At 45.5% G+C, this 18,017-nt stretch overlaps 1 protein-coding gene across 1 annotated transcript in view; it reads left to right on the plus strand.

Moving 5' to 3' along the window:
- The first annotated feature begins 5,456 nt into the window (after positions 1–5,456).
- Socs7 (suppressor of cytokine signaling 7) overlaps positions 5,457–18,017 on the plus strand; it is a 31,345-nt gene continuing 18,784 nt past the window's right edge. The window contains exons 1-2 of the mRNA XM_090350721.1: positions 5,457–6,457; positions 15,446–15,510. Coding sequence (XP_090206847.1) covers positions 5,457–6,457; positions 15,446–15,510 — 1,066 coding nt within the window. The remainder of the gene's footprint in view (positions 6,458–15,445; positions 15,511–18,017) is intronic.

Consider the following 18,017-nt stretch of genomic DNA (forward strand, 5'->3'; position numbering starts at 1 on the left):
ATTTCACAGGTACAGAGACAGAGATAGCCCATCCTTAAGACCTCAGTTCTGAGGCAAAGTCTTGCCTCAGTCAGGCACTGATGACTCATACCTATAATCCTAGCCATTCAGGAGGCTGAAAGCTGGAGGGATCCAAGTTCAAAGCCAGCCTAGCAAGAAAAGTCTGAAAAAGTCCATCTCCAATTAACCAGCAAAATGTTAGACTGGAGGAATGACTCTAGTGGTAAAGCATGAGGTCTGAGTTAAAAAGCTTAGCAGTGCATGCAGATACACGAGACCCTCTTTGAAGAAACAAACTAAAAGCAAGAGGACTTGGAATATGGTTCAGGTCATAGAGAGACGGCCTAGCAAATGAGGTCCTGAGTTCAAACCTCATATATCATTCTCCCCCGCACCCTCCCCAAAAGACATTAGCAGCCTTCCTTACTATATCATGTTAGTCTCATATCCCTCAGCTCAAGCAATGTTCTTGCCTCTGCCCTAATAATGCCTGACTGTGTAGAGAAGTTGAATTATGTATGCTTAATAATATAGCCAGATCACTACATAATTGGGACTAAAATCTGACCAGTCACAAAGTCCAGAGGAGCAGAAATTGTAGATCTCATTGCCCAAATATTGCCCATTATAGAATAACTAAATGAACCTTAGAACTTCTTTAGAATCTCTAAGTTGTTTTTCATAAGCTTTCTAACTAAAGCTCTACCATGGCAGGGAATAATTTTTTCTTCTTCTAGTACTGTGGCTTGAACTCAGGGCCTTGATCTCTCAGACAGCTTTTTCTTTTTTTTCTTTCCCTTTTTTGCCAGTCCTGGGGCTTGAGCTCAGGGCCTGGGCACTGTCCTTGGACACTTTTTGCTCAAGGCTAGCACTCTGCCACTTGAGTCACAGTGCCACTTCCAGCTTTTTCTGTGTATGTGGTTTTGGGGAATTGAACCCAAGGCTTTGTGCAATGCTAGGCTAGCACACTACCACTAGGCCATATTCCTGGCCCCTCAGTCAGCTTTTTCATTCATAGATGGTGCTCTACTACTTGAGCCATGCCTCCCAGTATGACTTCTTGCTGGTTAAATGGAAAGAGTCTTGCAGACTTTTCTATGCAATCTTGCTTTGAACCATGATCCTCCAGGTCTCAGGCTCCTGAGTAGCTAGGATTACAGGCATGAGCCACTGGTGTCTGGATGAGAGGGTTTTGCTACCTAGCTACAGCTATTCTGGAACTGAGGAGATCCTCCTGCCCAGCCTCCCATCACACCAGTGTACTCAGTTTGCAGAAGTATTTTTATAAAATCAGCTCAACAAACACATTAGTCTATCTTTTCTCATAGCTTAATTTTCAATGTCTCTCCTCTACCCCCTTAGGCTATAGGACTGGAAAAATAGGAGAACAGAGAAAGAAGGCATTCCTTGTCCTGTCTTACAAAGATGTTGCATGTACCTTCATGATCTCTGTGCAAATTATACTGCCATCCTGCACCTTATGGGATGCTAGGGATGTGACTGGACAGCAGAGGGCGCTGAAGAGCCACAAACTTTGCCTTCATAAACTACTTTCTGGGGCCAGAGAGCTTTCTTTCCAGAGACAACTAGGGATGTTGGAGGTTAGCCTCTTTAGGTCTTGAATGCTCTCAGGTGCTATAGAAATTTTTATTTTCTTGAGACTGGAGTTTTGCCTAGTGATAGAATGCTTGTCTAGCATGCACAAAGCCCTGGGTTTGACTCCTTGGTACCACATACAGAAAAAGCCAGAAGTGGTGCTGTGGCTCAAGTGGTAGAGCTCTAGACTTGAGAAAGCCTAAGGACAGTGCCCAGGCCCTGAGTTCAAGCTCCAGAACTGGAAAAAAAAGGAGTTTTTCTTTTCTTTGGAAACCTGAGTAATGTCTGAGATGTAGTTGGGGATAGAAGTGATGGAGAATTATAGCATCAAGCATTAAGCAGCTGGTTTTGAACCAAATAACTTTAGCTAAAAGGCTCATTGAGATCTCACTTGTTTCACTGCATTTGAGGAAGGCTGCCAGTGTCTTTTTGGGAGGGTGCGGGGGAGAACATATGAGGTTTGAACTTAGGACTTGATTTGCTAGGCTGTCTCTCTATAACCTGAGCCATATTCCAAGTCCTCTTGCTTTTAGTTTGTTTCTTCAAAGAGGGTCTCATGTATTTTCCCAGGGTTGTCTTCAGAGGGAACCAGCTGCATAGCTGGGCTCACAGGACATGCCACAACTCTCAGGTTACTGAGTTAGGATCTTGCTAATATTTTTCCCTTTCTGGCCTTTTTTGATCTTTGCCTCTTGGTAGCTGAAATGAAGATGTGAAGCACTGTGCTTGGCTGAGGGCTTTTCTGGTTTGTTTTTGTTTGCTTTTTTGCCAGTCCTGGGGCTTGAACTCAGGGCCTGGACACTGTGTCAAGGCTAGCAGTCTACCACTTGAGCCACAGCACCACTTCTGGCTTTTTTCTGTGTGTGTGATACCAAGGAATCGAACCTGGGTTCATGCATGCTAGGCAAGCACTCTATCACACTTCCAGCCCCACCTTTTCTGTTTTGTAGAATTAGGGATGTATTTGCATTAGGAACCTTGTAAGAGGTCTAAAGTTGCACAACACCCCACATTTATGAATTGAGGGTCTACTTTTGTGCCAGACCACAATCCTTGGCTTGGAGAGTCTATGAGAACAGAGAGCCAGTGTGGCCTGTCCTTCACAGAATCTACAGCTTTGTATGGAAGACAGATCTGAACCAAATCACATATGGGCAATTAAGTGCAACAAAGGAGTGGTCCTCAAGCTCATTGAAGAGGAAGGGCCCAAGCAAGGTGAGGTCCTTGGTATCATAAGGACAGAGTTCAAATTGAAAGACAAACAGGAGCTTACTAAGCACTGACAGAGGAAAAGTCTTCCAAGAAAGGGAAATGGCTGGTCTGGGGATATGGCTTAATATTCAGGTGCTTGCTTAGAATGTATAAGCCCTGGGTTAAATCTTTAACACTGAGGAAAAAGGTGGGGGTGTGATAGAGGGGAAAATAGCTTCTGCAATTTCCAGATATGTGAGGAATAGTCAGTGTTAGTGACAATGAACACTAACATTGAGAGGCAGGGATAAGATCACCCAGGGCCTCACAGATCTCCTTAAGGAGCTTTGTATTTAGCCTAAGAACAATGAGAAAACATGAACACTCCTTTGAAAAGGTCTCTATGGCTATAGGATTCAGTAGACCTCTAGCCTTCCCCTCAATGTGGGTTTAGGCACTAAAATTTCTAAGTTTTGCTCACCAGTCTAGCTTCCTTATCCCTTGGGGCTCAATATCTCCCACAGGGACAATTGGAATGAGTTTTCATTTGGGCTTCTCATCTTTAGGCTCTCCTCCTTCCCATGAAGACCTTGATCTTATTTGATCCTTATAGCATCCTTGCCAAGTAAAGCATTGTTTCCATTTTACAGATAGAAACACTCAGGTCTAATGGCGCTAGGAACAGGTTCATACTAGCTTGTGAAAGTCAATTGTTGAAATGTCTGGAATTTTATAGGCTAGTTGTTAAACATAACCACTATTTAAAATTAAATTATGCAAACTTAGAGGGCGGGGGAGGGTACATTTCAATGATAAGGAGTGTTTTGCCTAGCATGTGCTATTACCACAAAAAGAAATCACAATAAGTTTATTAAAAACAGGGCTGGGGCTGAACACAGTGGCTCATGCCTGTAATCCTAACTACTCCAGAGGCTGAGATCTGTAATCACAGTTCAAAGCCAGCCTAGGCACTAGAGTTCATGAGACTCTTATCTCCAATTAACCACCACAAAACCAGAAGTGGCTCTGTGGCTCAAGGGGTAGGGTAGTAGCCTTGAGCTGAAGTGCTCAGGGACAATGCCCAGGCCCAGAGTTCAAGTCCCACAACCAACCAAAAAAAAAAAAAAAGGAAGAAAGAAAGAAAAAAAAAAGGGCTGGAGGTGTGGCTTAGTGGTAGAAGGCTTGTCTAGCATGCATGAAGCCCTGGGATTGATTCCTCAGTACTACATAAACAGAAAAAGGCAAAAGTGGTGCTGTGGTTCAAGTGGTAGAGCCTGGAGCAAAAAGAAGCCCGGGGTCAGTGCCCAGACCCTGAGTTCAAGCCCCAGGACTGGCAAGAAAAAGTTTATAGAAAACAAAGGTTGGCTGGGAGCATAGCCTAATGGTATAGTGCTCGCCTACCATGTAGCATGCATGAAGCTCTGGGTTCCCTTCCTTGGTACCATATCTACAGAAAAAGCCAGAAATGATGCTGTGGTTCAAGTGGCAGAGCACTAGCCTTAACCAGTAAGTGTCCAAGGACACTTCCTGTCCCTACCTTTGTTTTTTGTTTTTGTTTTTTTGCCAGTCCTGGGGCTTGAACTCAGGGCCTGGGCACTGTTCTTGAGCTTTCTCAAAGCTAGAGCTCTATCACTTGAGCCACACATCACTTCTGGCTTTTTCTGTGTGTGGTACCCAAGGAATCCAACTCAGGGAAGTACGTGCTACCACTAGGCCATGCTCCTGGCCCTGCCAAGCAATATTTATGTCATAATTAATTACACTACTTGGCTACTTGCAACCAGTTTGATTACCCATGTAAGAATTTGGTAAGGGCTAAAAATGTAGCCCAGCGGTTGAGCTCCTGCTTATTGTGTAGGAGGCTCTAGGATCTGCCTCAGCACCACAAAATACACAGAGTTTGGCAAAAATCACGAAAAACACCCTATGACAATCAGTTATATGGACTTTGCCATTGCGTGGTCTACTTTCTATCAACACAGTCTATGACCAATTTATGAATCTCTACATATGCACACACATTTCCTTTCGCAGAGGGAGCTGGCTGCTAAACACATCGTCAGGAAAGCTTATCCAGGTGGACATTTCCATAGTTGAGTGACTGCCAGGAGGAGGTTACTAAGATGATTGGTCCATGACACACATCTCAAGTGCCATAGGTGAGACAAGGACGACAGGCAACTGTCCCGGCCAGAGCTTCCTTTCAGGAATCCAGAGCCTCTCGCATTCCACAGGGTCGACAAGTCCGGGCCTGAGTGCCCAGGAAGTGAAAAGCAGGGGTCGAGGCTGGAGACCGACGTGGGCCCAGACCCAGCCCAGGGCCAATAGCGTCCCGATGCGCGTCACGTCACTCGCAGTGGAGCCCAACGCTGCCCGCCCCGGGAGAGGGGCGTGGCCTCTCCTCCCGGAAGTGACGCTAGTTCGGGGGACGGTCCTCGCGGCGGCGGCGGCGGCGGCGGTGGCGGTGGCGGCGCGCGGCCTGGGCTCGCGCTGGGCTCCGCGCGCCCCCCGCCCCCCTCTATGAGGCCGAGGCCGCGGCGGCGGCCGTTAGCGTTGTCGCCGCGGCGGGCGGGGCTCCGGCGGGGCCCGGCCTAGTCCCCACCCCAGTCCGGCTCTCAGCCGCCCGCCCTCCCTCCCCCCTTCCCTCCCTCCCTCCCTCCCTCACCCCGATGCAGGGGGCCGAGCTCCGGGATGGCGAGGCGGCGGCGGCGGCCGCTTCCTACCGCGTCCTGAGCCGCCTCCTCGGCTACGGCGAGGCGGCCCCCGAGGCAGGCCCACCGCCGCCGCCCCCGAGCCATGGCCCCCCGCCGCCCCACTTCCTCGCGCGGCCCGGCCCGCGGGGCTCCCGGCCTCCGCAGCTGATGGTGTTCCGCAACGTGGGTCGACCGCCCGAGCAAGAGGACGCGGAGGCGGCTCCGGAGCCGGGACCCTCGGAACTGCTGTGTCCCCGGCACCGCTGTGCCCTGGACCCCAAGGCCCTGCCCCCGGGCTTGGCGCTCGAGCGGTCCTGGGGCCCGGTCGCTGGACTAGAGGCACAGTTAGCGGCTCTGGGGCTCGCGCAGCCGGCGGGGCCGGGGGTCAAGACGGTGGGTGGGGGCTGCTGCCCGTGCCCGTGTCCCCCGCAGCCGCCCCCTCCGCAGCCCCAGCCGCCTGCGGCCGCCCCGCAGGCCGGGGAGGACCCTACCGAGACGAGCGACGCGCTGCTGGTCCTGGAAGGCTTGGAATCGGAGGCCGAGAGCCTGGAGACTAACAGCTGCTCGGAAGAGGAGCTCAGCAGCCCGGGCCGTGGAGGAGGAGGAGGGGGCAGCCGGCTTCTGCCGCAGCCCCCGGGCCCCGAATTGCCTCCGGCGCCCTTCCCGCTGCAGGACTTGGTCCCTTCTGGGCGCCTGCTTCGAGGGGAGCAGCCGCAGCAGCAGCCACCACCGCCACCACCGCCGCAGCCGCCGCCGCCGCCGCCGCCGCCTCCAGGGCCCCTCCGGCCCCACGCGGGCCCTTCTCGGAAGGGTTCCTTCAAAATCCGCCTCAGTCGCCTCTTTCGCACCAAGAGCTGCAACGGTGGCTCAGGAGGTGGGGATGGCACCGGCAAGAGGCCTTCTGGAGAGCTGGCTGCTTCTGCTGCGAGCCTGACGGACATGGGAGGCTCTGTGGGCCGGGAGCTGGACTCGGGGAGGTGAGACCCGTCGGGGGGTGAGGGGAGCCTGGCCACCAACTGGGTTTCTCCCCCCCCCCTCTCTCTCTTTCTCTCTCTCTCTCCCTCCCTCTCCCTCTCCCCCCGTTAACACAATCGTAGCAGTTCTCATGGTCTTTGCAAAGACTTGAGGCTAAAGGTGGTGACTTCTTGCCTTTAGATCAAGAGCTAATGGTGGAAGCAGCTTTCACTCTTGGAGAGTTCACACTCCGTGACACTTCTTTGCTGTTTGACAACATGGTTTTTGGGAATGATCTGAAACCAGCTGCCCACCCCCATTCTGGTCCCACTTTTTAAAGTTCTTCCAAGGTGTCTGTCCATCTACCATTTGCCCCACAGTGAGGTTGCTGGAATTGGTCTTTGGACAAAACGCTGGGGTTGGTTACCTTGCTTATTATCTTGACCATCTTGCTTGTTTTTCTGTGGACCTGCATCCCACTTCCTTCATCCACATGCATGCAAATGGCCGAAGGACCTTATGCAGTATAGGCCACCAGTCAGTTGGTTGTCTTAAATTTGGTTTTAATGCGTTCCTGGTTTTTTCCCTTAGATGTACTTGCTGTCTTAAAGCCTGTGTGCTGACCACTGCCTGTAAGAATAGAAAATAGCTTTGCTTGCTCTCTCTGAAGCCCATGTGAAAATTCTAAGTGTGAGTGAAGTATAGATATTGGTGTATGTCTAGCAATACTATGTGAGCCAGTTAATGAAAGTTTCAAACTTAGACATTGAGGGTTTTTGTTTTTGTTTTGTTTGAATTCCTAAAGGGTGAACTGATTTTTTGACATCAAATGAGACCATTGGTATTGGTTAGAAAGCTGTCATTTCAAACTAAGTTTTATGTCACTGTAATGAGACTTCCGTTGATGAGACTTGCCATTGTGGATTGTATCTCTGAATGGGACTTAAAAACACCAGAATCAGTTTTGGTTCTAGTGTAGCTTATATGATGAATTCTCTTTTCATTTCCTCCCTCTCTCCATCCCTCTTTCCCAAAACCTAGGTTAAAGAACAGGTAAATCACATACATTGATGACCTTGCTGTGCACTAGAATCCCTGGTGGAGCTTTTTGAAAAGATATGTTTGGAGTCAAATTATTTGAAATTTAAAAAGCTTCCCAGTTAATCCTGGACTTGAACCACTCACCCATGGACTTCTCATGGGCAATTGGTGTTCCAAGAGGCAAGTGTATACTCATTTTAGTTTGTTGCCCATTTTGAACAGCTGTACCATGGGTTTCTTTTGGGGAGAAAGGCCAAATCCAAACTTCATAAAGAAATCAATGTGTTTCCCCTTCAGGGAGGTCAATATTTCTCTATTTGTTTCCTGATGAACTTAGGAAGATGGAGAGCTAAGGTCTTAGAAAGTGTGTGACTGCTGAAAAAAAAAGTTGTGTGTTGGGCCGGGAGTTTGGCCTAGTGGTAGAGTGCTTACCTAGCATGTATGAAGACCCGGGCTCCATTCCTTGGTACCACAGACATGGAAAAAGCCGGAAGTGGTGCCGTGGCTCAAACGGCAGAGTGCTAGCCTGCGCAAAAAGTGTCTAAGGACAGTGCTCAGGTCTTGAGTTCAAGCCCCAGGACTGGCAAAAAAACCCCCAAAAAGTTGTGTGTAGGCTGGGAGTTTGGCCTAGTGATAGAGTTACTTGCCTCACCTGCACAAAGACCCGGGTTCAGTTCCTTACTCGGTACCACATACTTCATAGAAAAAGCCGGAAGTGGTGATATAGCCCAAGTGGTAGAGTATAAGCCTTGAGAAAACTCAGTGCTCAGGCTCTGAGTACAAGCCCCAGGACTGGGGGGTTGGGAGGAGGGGGGAAGATGTGTGTGTGTGTGTGTGTGTGTGTGTGTGTGTGTGTGTTTTCGGCTCTGCATTTGATGCTCCACTTGTCAATAGAGATAGAATTTTCATCAGATGGGAGTAGAAGGCAGGATTGAAGCTAGGGTAATAACAGGAGAGATTGCTAATTTTCTTATGGTTTGCCCTGCCTTTGTTCCATACTGACCAGGATTTGGTCTAAGATTCCAGAGCTGAAAAATATGAAGTGTGGCATGGAATTAGCTAGTAAAGAAGAAGGAAAGGCAATATAACATTATATAGTGTTTTGCTTTTGGAAGCAGAATTTAATGGTCATTGGCTGCTCTGTCACCAACCCTTACACTAAGCAGAATACAGATTTTTGCTGCAGAGCAAATTGGGCTCTACCTCTGCAAAGAAGCTTAGTTCAGGGCACTGGAGGATTACATTTTTTGGTCCAAGGGCTTTTTTTCTGATGAATTGGAAAAGAGCTAGGCATTTGTGTGTAAACGTTTGGCTGACTGGGTATTTGGAGGCAGCATATTGTATAAAGAATGTGAAAGTCTAGATTCTATTTAGAATTCCAACATTAGCTATGAGTTGGAGGCCAAATTTGTTTTCATACTTCCCCATTTCATCCATAAAATGGAGAGAAAACTATCTTACTGCTGTTCTTGTAGAAATAGAATGAAGACAAAAGAAATATGGATGGAATATTTTGTGTCTTTGGAAGAGAAGTAATAAAGCTAAATTGGTAAAATTTTTTCAGTGCTTAGGATTTGGTGCTGCTTCTTAGCTTTTCCACTACTTAACTATGTGCCAGTCTTGCTGGCAGCCTCACAGCTATGCGAAACTTGGTAAGTTTGGCTAGGGTAGGTGTGATTTTTGTGGATCTGTACCTCCACACAAGTCTGCCTTGTTGAGAAAAAGGATGAGTTTGGATTTTTAGCTTATTCTCTTGATTGGTAGGACCTGGAAGCAGTGAGAAATTTCAGTCTTTGCCAAAGGGTGTGTGTCTTCCTCCTTATTGTTGGTTGGAGTTAATTATGGGCCTCTGCTGTCTTTGCTGTGTAATTTGGGCATTTATAATAACCTCTAGGCATAATTCTCTTTGCTCTTCTCAACATCTGCCTTTACTGCCTACCTTTTTCACAGCTACTGACTAGAAAGTACTTCCTAGCATTTCCTATATTTTAACACTAAGCAAAACTTGACTTCCTTTCAGATGTTCTTGGGTCTAGCAAGTGGACCTCTTTGGATACTGGGTCTTAAGAGAAGTATAAGTTAGCATAAAGAACACTTTTTAAGTGAAGTAAGAAATGAGCCTGCCAATTAATCAGGTTTCTATTCTTAGGAACTAGGCTAGGCCTTATACCACACATATGTCATAATTCAGAGAGCTGGGCTTGATGCCTGTGGGCCTCACTGTAATATAGAGCTTTGCTATTTCAGGAAAACCAGTGGACGTCCCTTGTCTTTCACATATGTTGAGCTGGTTGTCTTCCTTTAGATTTGGTGAGAAACAGCATCAATATGCCCTTGAGTTGTCATATAATACACACTTGGTTGGGAATAGGTATCTTTTTTTTTCTTTTCAAGACTTGTTTTTACTGTATTCAACAATTGAGGCTATTACTTGAAGTCTTCATAGTTGTAAGATGGAGAAATGGAGACATTTCTATGATGATTTTTAATTTAGGAAAAAAAGAAAAATAATCCTAGATAGAGGCTATATTGGCATCAGTTTGGGATTCTGCTTCCATAGACAGACCTAGCATACAGGAAAAACTTTATTTTTTAGTGGTACTGGGGTTCAAATTCAGAGCTTCATGCTTGCTTAGTAGATGCTCTGCTGCTAAACCATGCCTCTAGCCCTGTTTTGTACTTGTTGATTTTAACATGCATCCGGATCACGATTTGCCTATTATTTAGGCTTCCTGTTGCTACTGAGATGACAGGTAAACACCACTGTTTCTAGTTTTCCTCTGTTGAGAAAGAAGCTTAGAAACTTTTCTGCCTTGGATGGCCTGAAACTGTGTGCCTCCAGTGTACTTTAGGGTGACAGGCACACTTCAGTGAGCTCTTAGCTATGGGCTAAGGAAGGAGTCTCACAAATTTTTCTGCCTGGCCTCTTAATTGTGATCCTTTCTCAGTCTCTTAAGTAGCTAGAATTATAGGCATGGACCATTGACACTCAGCTCAGAAAGTTTTTCACTGTTGCTGTGGGTCTTGAGGTCTAAAGGAGTCTTTGTGTTATAGCAGCATGTGCTAAGAGAAAAATGATTTTATAGCCTGGTAAGGAAGTTCTGGCAGTTTGGGTTTTGGGTCTACACTCTGTTAATCTTAACTGTCTTTTTCACAAAGTAGTTTGGTTGGCAGCTCTTGGAACTGGCTCCTGGGCTTTAGAAGTCTCTGTCCCTTTGAATCTTGTGCCTTTCACATCTCAATACATTCCCAGCCAGGCATTCCTAAGGTTTTAGGAGTTGTTCTGAACCTCTTAGCTTTTCCCTGCAATTCCTTCCATGGGTTCTTTAACTGGTTTATGGTGACAATTTGGAACTGACCTTGCTGCATAGACGTCTGTGTATTGGAACTGAAGATGAACACATGGTTTTTGTGCCTGTAGCACATGGACAGACACTGCCTTATAATGTGTTGGAAATGGCATAGGCTGCCTGACTTGGCACTGTGTTCTTAAACAGGTGCAAAGTTACCTTGGGGCCCTAAGTCCAGCCAACTATTTGGGAACCCTAGTTTGGAAATAACTTTGGAAAAGACGATGTGTATGTCTTGGTGCATCAGTAGAAAGATCTATGGACAAGAGGGTAGAAGGCATTGCTATTTTATTGTTTATATTTTAGGTTTTAAGGAATTTGAAAACTGACAGTGGTATTGTCCTTTTTTTTTTTTTTTTGGCCAGTCCTGGGGCTTGAACTCAAGGCCTGAACACTGTCCTTGGGCTTTCTGAAGGCTAGAAGTCTACCACTTCAGCTGCAACACCACTTTCAGCCTTTTCTATGAATTATGTGGTACTGAGGAATCAAACACGGGTCTTTGTGCATGCTAGGAAAGCACTCTACCACTAGGCCAAACTCCTGGTCGCTGTATTGTCCTTTCTGGTCTCATACTACTTTTATCTTACAAATTTTGTTGCTGGCCAGTAGAGATGAGCAGAGGCACAGACTGACACAAAAGACTTCTAACCAAATGCCTTCTGACCCCATCCTGTTGAGTTACTGGAGGCACAGTCCACTAAATCCTATCCCAGCTCTATCTACCACTCAAGTGTTTCTGCTGCTAAGATATAAGTGGCCCAATGACAAAATTATAATGGCTTAACTTTGTATCACATCTATTGTCAGAGTTATCTGAGGAGGTATAAATAACATGGGCATGTCATACAGAAGATAAGTTTAAAATATTTATCTGAAGCCATGCCACTCATGTTGTCCTAAAAAAAACAAACAGTACATCAGTCTAGAATGGACTTTTATCATTCCATATATTTTATGTATACAAAAAAGAAATATAAGGCCGGTCATGGTGACTCATGCCTGTAGTACTAGCTATTCAGGAGGCTGAGATCTGAGGATCAAGGTTCAAAGCCAGCCCAGGCACTACAAAGTAAGCCATGAGACTTTTATCTCCAATTAATCTCTGGAAAAGGGGAAATGGGTCTGTGGTTCAAGGGTAGCCTTGAGCTGAAGAGCTTAGGGACGAAACCCAGGCCCAGGGGTAGGGTGGTAGCCTTGAGCTGAAGAACTCAGGGACATCGACCATGCCCATAGTTCAAGCCTCATGATCCACATAATAATAATAATAATAATAATAATAATAATAATAATAATAATGTATGAGTAACAAATACATACCCAGGTTTTACCATTAAGCCAAATGCTTAGAATATTATGAGTACCTTTGAAGACCCCAGTGCTACTTCCTTATTACATTTTACTTTTCCCTTAGGTAAATGGAATGTCACCCTCAATTTTGTATTTGTCATTCCTTATTTTTTCCCCCTCCTCTCTCTCTCTTAATAGTCATTTAGATTCCACCCCCAAATGATAGCCAGTAGAATGCTGCTTTGGGTGTTTAGTTAAGCAGCATTTCCTTGAAGAGAGAAGGAAGCACAGGTATTTATTATTAGTCTCTCAATCTCTTAGACCTTTTACTTCTTTGCTTCCAGCTCTGAGGCACCCATATTTGCCAAGAAAAACCATCCTGGCACATTAAAATGGCTCTGCCTGAGTTTAGATTCAGATGTTTTTCTTTTTCAAGAGCCTAGGGAACTATGATTTTTCGTCTTCAAAATGTCGGGGGTGGGGAGGAGATGAGCTGAAGTGAGAAGGCCTCCGCAAGATGTGTGCATTTGGGTACTGCCATTCTTCAGCGCTTGGCACTGGAGAGACTCGTCCTCAGCATGGGCAGATGGCAGAGTAGTGCAGCTTCCTTTGAAGAGAGGCAAACAGCCAAATGGCTGGGGTGTGAACCTTTTCAAAGGCCAGTGCTTTGGTTTCTACTTGCTGAGTTTAATATACCCAGACGTTATCATATAAAACTCAGTTTATGAGGCCTGGAGTTTGGCCTAGTGGTAGAGTGCTTGCCTAGCATGCATGAAGACCCGGGTTCGATTCCTCAGTACCACATATATAGAAAAGCTGGAAGTGGTGTTGTGGCACTGTCCCTGAGCTCTTCAGCTCAAGGCTACCACTCTACTCTTGGGCCTGGGCATTGTCCCTGAGCTCTTCAACTCAATTCTGCCATCCTATCCTTGAGCCCCACTTCCCATTTTGTAGAGGTTAATTGGAGATAAGAGTTTCAGGTCCTTTTGTGCCCGGGCTGACTTTGAACCTTGATCCTCAGATCTTAGCCTCCTGAGTAGCTATGATTCCAGGTGTGAGCCACCTCGCCTGGCTTAGTCCTGAACTTTTATAAACAAAGGGACTATGTTTGTCTTGTTTGTATATAATCCTGTGGGTGTGATATTCACACCATGTGCCATTAGATCCCTCAAACCTCAGCATGGCACAGGTTGTGAAGACTGGTCAAGAGAAGGGACTGCAGTCCTTCTGTGGAAGGTGTGGTTTTGGAATTTTGAGGAGCTCAGATGAAGCTTTTCTTCTGAACAAATAAACATCTTCTGAAGCCAAATAACTTCAAAATATGATTTTATTTGGGCTTTAAAAAATTTCAGTTGGTGCAATTGAAAGTTAAGACAGTTTACCTTCTATTTAGTCTTTTGGATGAGAATATTTTTGGAAGGTGAGCCAAGTATAATATAATATATATATAGTCAGGAACTTTAATACTATAAATATAGTTAAATGCCTAGTATCAATTCTAGGTTGAGATTTTTTAAAGTCTGGTTGATTGAGGTATAATTTAAATGCTACAAAATTCACTGCTTTTAGGTATTTAGTTCTATTAATTTCGATACACTTAGTCTCCAGAACCACCTCAGTGAATGTGTAGCCTATTTCTATCACCTCAATAATACCTTTGCTTAGCTGGTTTTAGGGACCTGTAATCCAAACTGTTCTATTAGGGAGGCTGGGATCTGAGGGTTGTGGTTTGCTACTAGTTGGGGCAAAAAAATCCTTGTGACTCTTATCTCCATTAACTAGCAAAAAGACAGAATCGGAGGGCCAGGAGTTTGGCTTAGTGGTAGAGCGCTTGCCTAACATGCACAAAGATCCAGGTTCAATTCCTCGGTACCATATACACAGAAAAACACCAGAAGTGGTACTGTGGCTCAAGTGGTAGAGCTCTAGCTTTGAGAAAGCCCAAGGACAGTGCTCAGGTCCAGAGTTCAAAGCCCAGGATTGGCAAAAAAAAAAAAAAATGGAGGTGTGGCTTAAGTGATACAGCAGCAGCACTAAGGAAAAGTGCAAGGTCCTGAGTTCAGGCCTTATTGGTACAAAGAAAAAAAGATCTTTGCATAAGATTTTTGTGTTATAGTCACGTGAAGTTTTTTTTTAAGTATGTTTCTGGAAAGAAAGTTCATATTGGGGTCTCCTCCCTCCCTTCTTCCCTCCCTCCCTCCCTCCCTCCTTCCTTCCTTCCTCCCTTCCTTCCTTCCTCCCTCCCTTCCTCCCTCCCTTCCTTCCTTCCTCCCTTCCTCCCTTCCTCCCTTTCTCCCTTTCTTCCTTTCTCCCTTTCTTCCTCCCTCCCTCTCTCCCTCCCTTCCTCCCTTCCTCTCTTCCTCCCTTCCTCCCTTCCTCCCTTCCTCCCTTCCTCCCTCCTTTCCTCCCTTTCTTCCTCCCTTCTTCCTTTTGCTGATATTGGGGCTTGAACTCAGGAACTGGGAACTGTCCCTTAGCTTTTTCATTCAAGCTTGGCACTCTGCCACTTTGAGTTCCACTACCAGCTTTTTTGGTGATTAATTGGAGATCAGATTCTCAGGGTCTTCTCTGCCTGGGTTAGCTCTTCAGATCTCAGTCTCCTGAGTAGCTGGAAATACAGGCATGAGCTACTGATGCCTTGGGTTTCATTTCTTTTGATTTTTGTCTGAAATGCCATTTGAAATTGGTACAAAGTAATCTTTGGTGTGTGACCAAAGGTAGTTCCTGGAGCAGCATTAAGGAGGGAGGAGTCAGCGCTATATGACTGACTGAGAGAGGAAGGGATATACTGGGACCCTAGGCAGAGACTCTATCCTGAGGATGCTTAGCCAGGGCTTTGGCCCACTTCTCTAGGCCAAACAGTCTTCCTGGTTGAAAGTTATGTGTCTTTTCTGAATAGGTTTTCTGTTTTTAACTTGTCCTGCTCTTAGAGGTGGATCCAGAGGGAAAGCTATTGTTTCAGTTGCCTAGTCAGGTCTATAGCATTTTTCTTGGCTCCCAAATGAAAATCAACTCTGTATCTGACTCTTCCTGAAATGGACTTGCTAATTACCATTCAAGGTGTTCTACTTTCTTAGTGTATTGAGTATAGAGAGATTCAAAGGGATTTCTCACTGCTTTGTAGGCTGGTGAATTTGGTAGCCAAATCTATTTAAGGAATTGACTTAATTATTCTTCTTTAAATTTTAGGCTTTATTACAAAAGTTTAAGTGTTGCTGACAATGACTGGGGTTTGCTTTGTTTTTCAATGCATTTGGAATGGAGTTCTAGTAACTTAAATGCATATATGTTCATTTCTCCTTTTTATTTTGTTTTTTTTTTCCTACTCCCTAGGAAACCCAGATTGACAAGAACTCAAAGTGCCTTTTCTCCAGTCTCCTTCAGTCCCCTGTTCACAGGTAAGGATGATGTCTTTCTCGTTCTTTTGACATCTGAGTGTTTTGAGACCTGTCAAGAAAACACTCGCAGATGCCTCACAAGGGAGCTTCAAGCATATCTACAGTAATTTCCCTCATTCTCTGCCACTAGGTTTAGAGTAAAGCTGTTTTTTTATTGTGTAGAATGTGTTTTGGACTTTGGGGGCTTTATTTGTACTAAGAGATATGGTCTGCTTTTTGTTTTGTTTTTATTTTTTTCCAGTCCTGGGGCTTGATCTCAGGACCTGGGCACTGCCCCTAAACTTCTGAAGCTCAAGGCTAGCTCTCTACCATTTGAGCCACAGCTCTACTTCAGGCTTTTTCTGTGTATGTGGTACTGAGCAATCAAACACAGGACTTGATATATGCTAGGAAAGCACTCTACCACTAAGCCACATTCCCAGCCCTAGTCTGCTTGTTGATGATTGAATATCCCTCGTAGTTATGCAGTGCTTGGTTCACATTCATCACATACAAATTACAAGTAGAAATTATAGGCTCACAAAGCACTAAAGATTGTAAGTCATATAGTTCCAGTCCTTACTTCCAAGGAGGTTCATAGATTATCTAATAAAAAATGGTAGAGTTCTAGCCTTGAGAAAGCCCAAGGACAGTGCTCAAGCCCTGAGCTCAAGGCCCAGGACTGGCAAAAAAAAAAAAAAAAAAAAAAAGCTCCATGAGTAGCTGCCCCCCTTTTTTTTCGGTCGGGCGTGGGGCTAGGGCTGGGACTTAAGGTGCTGTCCTTGAGCACTTTTACTTGAGGCTAGTGCTCTAACACTGAGCCATAGTACCACTTTTGTTTTTTTGGTGGTTAGTTGGAGGTAAGAGCCTCATGGACTTTCCTGCCTGGGCTGGCTTTAAACTTAGCTCCTTAGAGCTCAGCCTCTTAAGTAGCTAAGATTGCAGGTGTGAACCACCAGTGCCCTGCTCATTTGTGTGTGTGAGCACCAGGATTTGAGTTTGAACTCCAAACCCTGAGCTCTTGGTTTGCTTTCTCATTCACAGCTGATGCTCTATCACTTGAACTCCAGTCCTGGGGCTTGAACTCAGGGCCTGTACACTGTCCTTAGGCTTTCTCAAGGCTAGAGCTCTACCACTCGAGCCACAGCACCATTTCCGGCTTTTTCTATGTATGTGGTACTGAGTAATGGAACCCGGTCTTTGTGCAAGCACTCTACCACTAGGCCAAATTCCCAGCCCCACTTCCAGCTTTTTGCTGGTAAATGGGAGATGGAGCCTCATGAGCTTTTCTTCCTATGCTGGCTTTAACTGTAGTCCTGCAAGTCTTTCTCTTAATTAGGATATAAGCATGAACTGTCTTTTCTCTTCTTTCTTTTCTTTCATTCATATCCTCCTGCAGCTTGAACTCAGGGCTTGGACGTTGTCCCTGAGCTGTTTTGCTTAAGGGTAGCTCTCTACTACTTGAACCACAGCTTCACTTCTTTTTTTTTTTTTTTTTGCCAGTCCTGGGCTTGAGCTCAGGGCCTGAGCACTGTCCTTGGACTTTCTCAAGGCTAGAGCTCTACCACTTGAGCCTCAGCACCACTTCCGGCTTTTATCTATGTATGTAGTACCGAGGAATCCAACCCGGGTCTTCATGCATGCTAGGCAAGCACTTTAACCACTAGGCCTAACTCCCAGCTTCACTTCTTTTTTTATTTTTTTTTTCTTTTATTTTTTTTTGCCAGTCCCAGGCTTGAGCTCAGGGCCTGAGCACTGTCCTCGGACTTTCTCAAGGCTAGAGCTCTACCACTTGAGCCACAGCACCCAGCTTTTTTCTATGTATGTGGTAGTGAGGAATTGAACCCAGAACTTTGTGCATGCTAGGCAAGCACCCTACCACTAGACTAAACTCCTGACCCCCACAGCTTCACTTCTTAATTGGAGAATAAGAGTCTTAAATGGAGATAAGAGTCTCATGGGCTTTTCTGCCCATGCTGGCTTTGAACTTCACATCTTAGCCTCCTGAGTAGCTAAAATTATAGATGTGAGCCACTGATGCTTGGCTTATCTGATCTATTTTTAAGACTTTGGGGCATAAAGGATTATATGAGCTTTTGTCTTACCTATTTTAGGGGCTAGCAGTTCTTGCAGCTGTTTGCATTCTTCATTCTATCTAATTTAAGTCTTTCCTCTTCTAGCAAGGAACACAGTTGCTAAAGTAGGAAAGCTGTTGAATGTCCTCTGAGTAATGGATAACTACTTTCTCATTTTATGGCAAACTGTTTCAGAGGGAGACCTTCTGTTCTGTTCATAGGATATGAAACTCCTGATCTAAAAACTGTAGAAAGGAAGGTCTTTTTCAAGTTACCACAAGTCTCAGAAAGTGATAATTTCAGTGGCTGTGACTGAGAAGCTATTAAAAAAAAAAAAAATTTCATGGACCGGGAGTTTGGCCTAGTGGTAGAGTGCTTGCCTAGCATGCATGAAGACCCAGGTTCAATTCCTTGATACCACATCCCTAGAAAAAGCCAAAAGTGGTGTTGTGG

This window comes from Megascapheus bottae, chromosome 17, assembly GCF_031878675.1.
Source record: "Megascapheus bottae isolate mThoBot1 chromosome 17, mThoBot2.hap1, whole genome shotgun sequence".
Taxonomy (NCBI): domain Eukaryota; kingdom Metazoa; phylum Chordata; class Mammalia; order Rodentia; family Geomyidae; genus Megascapheus; species Megascapheus bottae.